At 40.3% G+C, this 11776-nt stretch overlaps 2 protein-coding genes across 4 annotated transcripts; both read left to right on the forward strand.

The window, feature by feature from the left end:
- On the forward strand, window positions 1–1091 carry LOC145898290 (uncharacterized). The gene is made up of 4 exons (XM_082986721.1): window positions 1–168; window positions 494–631; window positions 764–829; window positions 1008–1091. The coding sequence occupies exons 1-4, from the start codon at window positions 1–3 to the stop codon at window positions 1089–1091; spliced, it is 456 nt and encodes a 151-aa protein (XP_082842847.1).
- Window positions 1092–2412: 1321 nt separating this feature from the next.
- On the forward strand, window positions 2413–8807 carry LOC145898441 (uncharacterized). 3 transcript variants are annotated; one of them, XM_082986889.1, is made up of 7 exons: window positions 2413–2544; window positions 2841–2940; window positions 4316–4570; window positions 4696–5217; window positions 5427–5459; window positions 5808–5925; window positions 7778–8807. In XM_082986889.1, exons 2-7 carry the CDS (start codon window positions 2862–2864, stop codon window positions 7926–7928), a joined length of 1158 nt encoding a protein of 385 aa, XP_082843015.1. In that variant the 5' UTR covers window positions 2413–2544; window positions 2841–2861; the 3' UTR covers window positions 7929–8807. The 3 variants fall into 3 exon arrangements, with proteins under 3 accessions (XP_082843015.1, XP_082843016.1, XP_082843014.1); XM_082986890.1 differs by having other exon boundaries at window positions 2442–2544; window positions 2829–2940; XM_082986888.1 differs by lacking the exon at window positions 2413–2544 and having other exon boundaries at window positions 2811–2940.
- The last annotated feature ends 2969 nt before the right edge of the window (window positions 8808–11776 follow it).

The following is an 11776-nucleotide window of genomic DNA, read 5'->3' on the forward strand; positions in this document are numbered from 1 at the left end:
ATGAGCGAACTCCGATCTGAGAGGAATCACAGGGAGGCGAAGGTCGCTCAACTGGAGAAAGAACTCCAGAGATCCGAGAGTAAACGGAATGAAAGTGACGTCGAGTGCAACAGAGCGAGACAGAAACTTACCGAAGCGAAACGGGAATGTACACGGTTGCTAGACGAGGTACTATGACGTCACATGGTAAAAAATGGATATTGACCAATAGTCTTGCGCGGAAATTGGCAAAAGAACCGCGATTTGACCTGCCGACAGTGCACGCTGTTTCGACCTGCTAAGGTCGCACCATTGTCGCTAGTGACTGTGACTCTATTGACTGGCTTGTAAACCAGTCAGGTACAGGTTTATTTACTTAGTGAAGCTGGGCAGTTAAAAGTCGATGCGCTGTGTAACCACAACTGGGTACAGGAACCACGTGGAGCGCACTACAAGTGTCGAATGTTTTCCGGTTTTTTAGCACACCTCTAGCGTTGTGCAATTTTTGCGCCAGGTGTCGCTGTTGCGCAAAAGCAAGAAAGAGCTTTCGGCCCAAGTGACGTCACTCAAGCTTTATGAGTTCAACGAAGCGGAACGTAAACGCATCGACTCCATGCAGGAGCAGCTCGACCACCTGTGCAAGCATATCCAGGTAAGCTTATACCGCGAAAAAAGCCAAGGAGGCTTTTATTAATCACGCGGTGACACGATAAAAAGTTTAAAAAGCTCCGCCTTTGTGTGAGAAAAGTGATGCAGATAGTGATGCTGTTTATTGTTTATGCAGACATCCGAGAATGACTACAACCAAACCATAGCCATATACAGGAACCACCTTCTTAAAGCGGCAGAGGTGAGATTATGTCAACACCTTGTTATTATGTTATTGCTGACTATGCAAAAATGTGTAAAAATGTACGGAAAGTTTGATATTACACACTGGACTCGACGCTTTACAGAATCACTAACTTGCTGCTTAAAATGTCGCGCGCGCGCATGTTGCCTTTTTACTTAATCTGCCTTTTGTCCAGGGAGAATTAAACGACGAAGTCCTGAGCGAACTGAAAGGAATTCTCAAACTTCTCGATCGGCCGCATTCCTCCAACAGCTCCTGAAGCAAAAAACAAACTATCGTTTTCCATTCCGAATCACTAAAACGCAATTTTTTTATGTCTATACATCGTCATTCTTACCAAATCCCACCCTTGCTTGCTTTGTCTCGTTTACCCGCTGCTGTGACGTCACCACATTCTGTTACGTCTTTGTGACGTAATTTTATTCTTGAACGGTGCCGGATCCGTTTTTGTTTTGTTGTTCGATGTATTTTTTATCGACCTGTGTCGGTGCTCTATACTGCTGTGTGTGTTTTCCGATAAGGTACGATGCGTCAGCTATATGCATATCAATACATTCTGAGCTATGACGAAATTCCCCAAGCTTTTAAATAAAGGGGTAACGGTAGTTCAGGTTGTGCTTTAAGAATTCATGTGTTTTGATTTAAAATGATGCGAATGTTTGAAAAACAATTTACCGCACGTGTTCAATATAAAATCGCAAGAGCGGTGCCTTATAGATTCGCTGGATTTATTGAAACTTATGGTGATGCGCGATCAGATCACCAATCGCGTCAGAACGGTGCAGTGGTCCCCAGAAAATCTATTTCAAGCTATTTTAATTGCAAGCAAGTTGTGCCAATAATGTGATTGAGCTGCAGGTAGATTGCCATTGTGCAGCTTTGTGTGACTCAACGACTCTGCCGACCAAACGGCCAGGCAAAGACTTTCACTTGGTGGTGAAATTCAATCACCGTCATCCGTTGGGCACCAAAAAGAATCGTATTATTGGCCACACTTACTTATACTTATATATATGACTACCGTGACACGGGACCTGACGGCACTCAAGGAAATTGCGAAATGTGTTTTTGTTGAATAAGAATGCCCAACTGTGTTTGAAAAGTCTGCTAAACATGTCCAGCATCTTATGGCTTTGACATTGTTATTCAAGATTACATGCTCCATGTATTTCCAGGCTTGGTTGACGTTTTACACAACAAACAAATATTTATTCAGCGCAGAGCAAACCTAGGTTTGGAGAAACCACTTCTGCACCAAGGCGCCGACCTTTCTTTCCCTTGTTCACGACCGAAAACTTTTTTCCTCTTACGCAGAATACATCACAAACACCTGAAGTAGGATAAGGTGTTTAAAACCCTTTTCTAGTTATCTGTCCCGCTCAATCACCCGCAAACAGACTCAGCAATGATGTTTGCGGGCGATTAGCGGTGTCAAAAGGCACAGACTCGGACTGGTTCCTCTAACAGGCTGCTTGGATTAAGGGTTCATGCAGAGCTAGAATAGGTTAATGAACCCAGTAATTGCGAAGCGGCAAAAAACTGTTAGGGAGAAAGTTTTCAGTAGCGGCATGGGCATGTTAACGCAGGCCCCGACTGCACGCGGGCAGTTTGGTTTGAGCAGAATTCAGAAGAATGAAGAACCCGTGATGCGTTCGCGGGCCTGGAAAATCCCAGTTTAACCTGACGTAGACCACGCAACATGACCACCGAAAGTAACTTGGCCTTCTTTTTAACTTTTTATGATTGGTTCCGCATGTTCATTCCGAAAGTACACCACACGTGCACAGCACATCTAGCTAGCTCAGTTACTGCTACAACATATTAATGTTGATTTCGGTTCCTATAATTTATTGCTGATGTTTTACAGACGTCTGCGGTTTATAACTTATGTCTTTTTTATTGAGTAAACGTTACACTTTTTTATTGAGTAAATACATTGTTTTCATAATTAACCCCTTCTACTCTTTTCTGAATGCAGTGTTAAACTAACCATTAGGTTTGGTTTCAGGCTTAATGAACATAACGCAAAATGTCGAGGACGTTTATTGCGGCATTTTGGCTTCTCGGAGGATTTCTGATTAGAACCACTTCTGCTGCTGTTGAAATACGTGAGTAGCCTTGACATAGTAATTCACGGAGGTTGAGGCTTGGCTCAAGATATATTTTAAACAAACTTTGTCAAAAGTTGACTTCAAAAGTTGAAATGTTGGGATCTACCCAAGATTGCAGATGCAGGCCTAGCGATCACTGTAACTTATTTAATAACACCAAAAAAGCAGTAGCTTTTTATTACAGGATTAGCCTGGTTTATTATCAGGAATATATATTTCGCCCCATGGGCATCTTCAGTTCCTTGTTTACTGCACGGCGGTAGGCGGAAGAGCGTCTGATATTTCTGTTAACTTGGTGAAATTTCATTAACAAGGGGATCAGCGCTTATTGGTGAAACGTCGGGTAAATCTTGCAACGAAGGCGAGTTCGCTACTGTATATAAGCCGGTTAACGGTGACAGTGTTTTCACGCCCGTTCATTGCAAATATACATGGCTGTTTATCTATCACCTTATAGGGAACGTCATAAGCAGGATGTAATGTGTCAACTCGTACAAAGACATGCGTACAGCTAGCCACTTCTTCAAAATAACCCGACTCTACCCTACCGTGCCTGTGCGTCCTGAGCGGCGTGACACAATTGTTCATGTGTATTTGTGCCTCTTTTGCTTACCCGACAGTTTCTAAGGCTTAAGGCCAGCGATAATTATATCAATGTTGAAATGAAACAAGAATTATTATCCCCATATGTCATTGAAAAGCGAAACGATTAACCCAAAAAACATATGTGAGTGCACACGACGTGATCATAACTTGTCACAAAATGTCACAACGCTAAATGCACAATACGAATTTGAGACTCGTAACACAAAGACCACTTGCAATTTGTCACAGCGTTTTTTGGTGGACGAAGGATTTCCAGTGGGACGCTTTTTTCATCCAATTCGGCGCAATTGCTGCTCGAGTGTTTTCAGGCGCCTTGCAGTTCAGGCGCATTTTGCAAATTTGCAGATTTGAACATTTGGTCGGTTTTTATCCGTTTCTGAAATTTTTTACTACAATGTAGTAAATGCGGTAGGCTAAATATTTTAATCCAAATATTCTTGCGTGGCGGAATTTTCGAATTTGTACACAGCAGAACGTTCGCCTGTATTTGATTGTCATTTAGCCTACAGCTTTTGCACCAACAAATGTTTTCAGTACAGTATTTTTTTGGTATTGATTGAAAACTTTTCAAATGACGAATAACGTGTTGTTGTTGCACAACAATTGCGCTCTCGAGCTGTTTTGAAGGATTGCGTCTGTGGCCCTTCTCAAATTACATTGTTCTGTTTTTTTGTGTTGCTAATCATCTTAACGTCTAAATAAACGTTTCTCTCATTGTTATCGGAGTTTTATTATCTTCTGTGTGATTTTTATGCTTTAATTTCAGATGATGTGGATTGTAGCGAAACTCTGCTCAAGCAACGCCCGTTTTCTGATTTTATCATCAAGTGTCCGTCAAATTGTTTGGATTCGCATGCTGCTGCAAGACTTTTTCGCGACGCAACTAACGAATATTCAGAAATTTCAAAACTCTGTGTTGCCGCATGGAAAAGTGGAGTTACTAGTGACCTTGTAAAAATTCGCGTGGTCATACAACGGTTTCCACCACCACCAACCCGGACATTCATTCCCATGCCATACGGTAAGTAAAAGTTGTGCTTTACTTCAGGTAAAATGTCAATCACAGGGAATCTATAGTTTTACACTGGTTATTGCAATTTGATTATGACAGATTCTCACAAAAAAAAAACAATTTGAATATTCCAGTGACCAGTACAGCCAGTATAACAACGGAAAGTCTTCCAATTACCAGTACGAAACCATCCACCAGCCAGCCAACCACTAGTACGCAACCATCCACCAACCATTCAACTACCAGTACTCAACCATCCACAAGCAATTCATCCACCAGTACTCAACCATCCACAAGCCATTCAACTACCAGTACTCAACCATCCACAAGCCATTCAACTACCAGTACTCAACCATCCACAAGCCATTCATCCACCAGTACTCAACCATCCACAAGCCATTCATCCACCAGTACTCAACCATCCACAAGCCATTCATCCACCAGTACTCAACCATCCACCAGTTATTCAACTACCAGTACTCAACCATCCACAAGCCATTCATCCACCAATACGCAACCATCCACCAGTTATTTAACCACCAGTACTCAACCATCCACAAGCCATTCATCCACCAGTACTCAACCATCCACAAGCCATTCAACCACCAGTACTCAACCATCCACAAGCCAGCCAACTACAAGCACAAAAGCAAACGGTGATGTTACATTTTGTGCAAAGTCTATGTTACACATTGACAGTTTCACCAGCGTTAAAGACATAATCTGTTCACATAATTGTCAGCATCATCTTTTTGTGCAAAGTCTATGTTAAATAAATAAATGTTTGAAGGTAAAATGTTGCAACAAAGCCGTTAAATATTGTAATTGGATATACAGTAGTATTTAACGAGCAAACGTATTTTAGGGAGTGAAGTAGCAGAATTCAAGAGCCCCAAGGGTAGGTTTTTGATGTATTTGATATGTATAACTTGGGAATTATTGATATGTCAACTAGTCAATAGAATAATCTGCCAACTGAAATTCTGGTAAACAGTCAATGGTTAAATGAGGCTTCCTTTTTTGATTTTCCATTTAAACAGAAGTCATGGGAGCTGTTCTGATTCACCAAACTTTAATGTTAAGTCGGAACTTTTTTGGTTGGTTGGTTATTGTTCTAGTTTGTAATATAAATTAATTAAATACCCTTTGAAACAATGGCCTTTCAAAAACATTCAATGGCATTAAAATAAGACTTCTATATGTTTGTTACTTATTTCCAGACAACCAATGATTTCTGTTTTATTAGTAGCTGGATTTGATGTGAAAATAGTTGGGGTAATAGTTGGGGTTATCATCCTTGTCCTGCTGTTTTTCTGCAAAAAAACAATCCGCGAACTGTGGATCCACGTGAACCAAAATAAAAGGTATTGTTGTGAAACAAATTAGAAATTTATGTCTTGCAACTTGCAATCATGTACCTAGTAAATATATAATGGGATGTACATACTCTGTAACCTTTGTTTGCTTAAATTAACCAAACTAAGTGTTGTAAATCCGGCATTGTATAAGTTTATGTTGTATTAAAAACATGAACATAACTTGCCTAACTTTTGTTTGCCATGAGTTGTTTGGCTGCGTTTAGAAAAGGTTGATTCTGTTTTGTTGGGCTTAAGTCTATCTGTTGAGAAAATGCAATTGAAAGGCCTTATCCTGTTTAGTCAAACAAAGCGTTTTTACAAGATGTTTGGGATTAACTATTCTCCAGTCGAACTATAGGTCTTTACATGCCAAACCACCACGTTACACAGATTGCATAAAGCTCAATTTGTTACACAACGATAACCCAAAGCAGAAGAACAGGAACATACAGTATAAATTTAAACCAACTCATGTTCAAAGTAAACCAACGGTCGTTTGCCAAACATTTATCTTCGGGCAAACCTGGGTTATAGGAGGCACAAAAGCAATTTGTATTGAAGCAAGTTTGTGGGGCCGGGTAATATAGTTTATGTGTGCAACAGATTCCTTCACGAATTCAGTTGTTATACATCTGCACTCTCCCGTGTAAATCGTTTGAAGACGCTCGTCGTCTCTCGTTGTATCTCGTTGTATGTCTAGTTGAAAAGCTGTGTTTCTTTTAACATGACTTTCTCCCATTTCAAGTTGGTCCATTGCGACTCTACGAAATCCCTCCATAGACGACGAGCATTATGTGGTTTTTGTTTTCTTACCCTTATAGCACGGACGTAGAAATTAAAGAACCTGGGCGTAAATCAGAATGCGGTGTAAATTACCAAATTATAATTATGTCCGAAATACTTGAAGTGTTTCTGACAAAAAATCGCTCAATGACCGACAAATGACACAAGGAAACCCAGGTGTATATTGTAGATATCAGAAATCGACTTAGTGGGACCTGGCAGGCTTGTTGTGTATTGTAGTGACATAGAAACTTTTAAAACATGTATGAGAATCTCCCGACAGTCTCATGACCACAAAGACATGGTATCTAATTTTCTAGTAACATTTAAGAAACGTATTTTATGGTGAAAGTGGCAAATGTGCTAACCCGTGCAGTGGGTTCTGTTGTTTTCTCCATAGGTTTGTACCCAAGTCGGCTGCCTGGCGGCAAGTTCGCTTTTTGGCATAAAAGAACGCTGGGTTGCTTCCCTCATTTGTCAATGAGTAATCCCGCTGACAATATGTGGTTGGCTTTACTGTCGTGTTTTTCTGTGGAACGATTGTTTGAAAGCCAGTTTACTACCAAGTTTATTGCACTCGTTGTTTTCGGAAACCATACATTGGAACAATGCGGAAACAAGTATTTTAAACCAAGCCGAAATTTTACAGGTTTTCTTTTTGGTATATGGGTCGTGCGCCTGACCAATGCTGCCAATGCCGCAAAACACCCGCCCAAACTGTTTTTGACTTGAGGCCTGGTAGATGCGTTATTTCAACATTGTGTGCCGTAGTGTGCAAATGCGGAACATCTTAACACACGCGTACGATATGTCGGGGTCATAGGCTGTAGTGTTAATGGTCCTTGAAGAGCGACCAGTGGATTGTTAACATTCGTTTCCAAGTAACACAAACCGCTGAAAACATTCTGGCAAACCTCCGAAATGCCTGCAAATATTTGTGATTTTTGTCTTTTCCTGATGCCCTTTCCCCCAAAAAAAACAATTTTGTTCTATTTGGTAAAATATTAGGGCGTAACCTTTAAACAATTGTGCACTCAGATGGGCAAATGTTTTTTGACCGATTTCGTGTTTTCAGATGTTGGATGAATACCCCAACATGCTGCTGCGCCCCGTCCGAATCTGGAAACGACAGGCAAGGTCGCTCGCGGCGTCGCGCGAGTTCACGGATTGATACCGCAGACCCTCTGTTGACATACGAAATGGAGACAGGAGGGATGCCTGTTTAACACAAAGGCTTGGAAAGGTGACGGCCAATCGGGATGCGAGAAATATTCTGAGCCATAAACTAGGATGCCGTGTTCCGGTAAAGGAAAAATTACAGCAATACCAATTGCGCACGACATAGAAACTTTTCATATTTTTTCACAAAAAACAATTGAGAAGAAGAATGTTAAACAACTAAGGATTTAAGGCGTTTATGAGTCCGTGCGTTTGCGCATTGAAATGTCTTGACATTACAACTAACAAATTTCAACAATTAAACATACCTGGAGATGCAAATCAACTCAACTGTTTTTTTCCAAATTGTTATCTTCTCGGTACTAAATGTTGTAGTGATGTTGATTAATCCGTGATATTATCCGCTCAATTTCTGTCGTATATCTGTGGGTTTTGGAAAATAGCTTGCGTTATTATTCTGCTGCTATTACTTAGTTTGTAAAGCAGTGCTCCGCAAGTGGTGTGCCGCATGACGAATACAATTGGACCAATTGTTTCCAAAACTGTTTGAATATCCTTTTATTTTTGGCAACTTTCGGCGTTAGCTTGTATAGTTGGACAGAGCAACCGAAATCATGGTACACGAAGACCACATTTAAACGAACACTTCACCTGTGACGTGCACTTGGTACTTTTCCTCACCAACTTGCTCCTGTGTCTTTTACGTTAGGGGCCCGCTAATGGCGGCCCGCGCAAACAAATTAAGCGATGTGTTTGCTCTTCTTTGTTACCATATCGTTTTTATGATTTTCCCACACAAGGTTTCTGCTCACGTTTATTTCACATTTCAATTTGTCCATGCATGAAATTGTATTTGCGCTTGTCTAGCACGTGTTCACTGAAGCGTAACGGTGTTCGCTTTGACACCGACATGTGATTAAAACGTTTTGACACATTGATGGATTGTTGTTGCAACCTATACGCCAAATGTTGTTAACTTGACGCTATGGGTATTGACAATATTAATTAACCAAAGATAAGGAAATCCTATTTGATTAGTGCATTTGACACAAGGCCACACGTGAGTTCTAGCAAGTGTTGCGTTACAACAGGCACGTGTGAAACGAACCCTCTCCAAACATTTACTGGACAATTCGCTTAGAGATCGTGTGAGAGCACAAAGACTGGTCAGTAACCGACCACCTGTCAATCAAATATAACTAAGAACATCGCGTGAATCCAAGGATTCCCTTGGCTGCAAGATTGTTTCCCCTGTGGTGTTACATTCCACACCAGTAAATCCCAGTTATTTTTTCGTCGGCACCTGTTTAAAATCAGCAACTTTTTGCCGCACCCCTCATAGCAAATATCATGTAGATAGCGTTACCACCGACATGGACTAAAAAATAAGCACGCTGCTTTTTGATGCCAAAAATAAGCACATGTCTTGTGTGAGAAAATAAGAACATATCATGGAAATAAGCTTGGTGAGGTAACCTTGTTTGTAGCAAGCAATATATAATCAGTAAAAGTTCGCATTTTGTTGTAAACGACAATTGAATGCGTTGTCTAAAAAACAGAAACAGGACCGGTCCAAGGAAGTTCAATTCCCTGTGTTTAAAAAAGGACATTCCGATTGTGGAAAGCAAAATTGCGAGACCTAATCTGTTTTGGTCTTCCTGGTAAACAATGGGAATCACTGTCAGTCATTATATTTAACTGTGGAGCAAATGTGGCGCAAATGTGGAGCAAACGTGGAGCAAATGTGGAGCAAACGTGGAGCAAATGTGGAGCAAATGTGGAGCAAACGTGGAGCAAATGTGGAGCAAACGTGGAGCAAATGTGGAGCAAATGTGGAGCAACGACGTCACGGGGAAACCCCTAAGGTTTTTCTGGCTGGTACTTGGTAGATGCTAAAGAACCGTCACCAGAATTAGTCGAGATTTGCGATCTCATTAGGGTCTATGTAACATAGAAATGTTATTATAATTTAAAGAGTTATCATTTAAAGTAATATTTTAATTTCAATATATTACGAAAAATACCAGTTGTTTGCCTTGCTTACACCTGACCATTAACATTCGCATAGATTTCTATGTTACATTGACTTAAATGTGGATCTCATATCTCGACTAATTCTGGTGACGGTTCTTTATTTTATTTTATTTTATTTTATTTTTTTTTATTGAAAAAGGACGCTAAAGGCGTACAATTGAAGAAAAGGCTAAGCAAGAAGACAAAAAACAATGGTTAAACACAATGGCGAGAAATCAGCAAAAGAGAGTCAAGTTATTTGGGTATATGCTTCAAGCAGCGTAGGACCACTTTCTTCTGTAATAATTCGTTTCGCTACGGTATTTTTCACTGGCGATGTTTAGTTCTATAGATCTTGTTTTTTGCAACATATTTACAAATTCTGTTATTGTTGGTTTCCTCTTACCGTATTTGCATCGATAAATCACAAATCTGGCACAAAGAAGAGCGCAATTTAAAAAGCATTCAAAAATATTGTTATTTTCATGTCTACCAAACAGTAAATGCGCACGAGAAAAATACAAAGGTACACGAAGTTTGGCGCTTAGCCAACTGCATACATTTTCCCAGTAATGTGCTGCAATAGGGCAATTTACAAATAAATGTAAAACCGTTTCCTCGGCATTTTCGCAAAAGACACATGAACCTGTTTCTATAAACTTTAGATCTTTTAACTTTTTATTGGTCACAATGGCCCTGAGATTTAGCTTAATTTGAAAACTTATTAATTTAGTTTCCACTGTAGCTTGCGGTATATTTTTATATATTTGCCTCCAAGGTACTCTGTCATTGACTAAGGATTCCCATACAGCTTGTGCTTTGGGTTGAATTATATTGGCGGTTTGAAGCCACGAATACAAAGCCTTTGTGCTCTCGCAATGTGTCAAGATATTTCTTAAAACGTCTGTTAGGTTTTTATGTGAAGGCACTGGTCCATAGTCCCACTCCTCGGGTATGCATGCTATAAGCTTGAGAAACTTAGTGAAATCTGTTGTACTTGGGTCAAGACTATATTTTGTAGTAAGTGCATCATATTTCAAATATTCCCCATTGTGGTCTAATAGATCGTTGTGGGCCATTACTCCCGCGTCTATAAATTTTTCGAAATAGAAGGGTTTACTGCGTTTTTTATATAGCGGTGTGGAAGAAAGCCGTTTTGGTCGTTGGATACGATATCGTCGATAACACCGCGTATTCTTGTGTTAATCACTTTGGCGGCGATCTTATAGTCAACGTTTAGCAGGGTTATTGGGCGATAATTTTGGGCCTGTAAAAGGTCTTTCCCTGGTTTGGGAATTAGGGTGATGAGTCCTTCAGATTGGCTCGCGGACATTTTACCGGTTTCAACCGTAAACTTCCATGCATTTAGGTAGACCAGTTTGATATCATCCCAAAATATCTTGTAAAATTCAACCGGGAAGCCATCCAAGCCTGGCGATTTGTTTTTTTGCATGGTTTTAATTGCATTTAAAAATTCCGCTTCCGTTGTCTCCTCATTCAGTTTTTCCGCTTGTTCGCAAGTGATTTTTGGCAGCGCGAGCTTTTCTAGGTTACTTGTCAGCATGGGGTGTTTGGAGTCGAACATGGAGGTTTCTCATACAGGTGGGTATAAAAGCCAGCTAGGTTATTCAGTATTAATTTATGGTCAGTGGATATAGTCCCGTTGATCAATATTCTAGAGAGGTTTTTTTTGCGACATGTCGTTTTTCTAAGTTCAGGAAGTATTTTGTGTTTTTTTCTCCTTCTTCTGCCCAACGTACCCTACTCCGAATAATAGCACTTTTTGTTTGTCGCTCTAAAAGGGTGTCCAAGTTTTCTTTAGCTTTTGAAAGTGCTTCGACTCGCTTCTGTTTATCGTCCCCTTGTAGGTTGGTTATCTCAG

This window comes from Ascidia mentula, chromosome 4 (genome assembly GCF_947561715.1).
Source record: "Ascidia mentula chromosome 4, kaAscMent1.1, whole genome shotgun sequence".
In the NCBI taxonomy this organism is placed as follows: domain Eukaryota; kingdom Metazoa; phylum Chordata; class Ascidiacea; order Phlebobranchia; family Ascidiidae; genus Ascidia; species Ascidia mentula.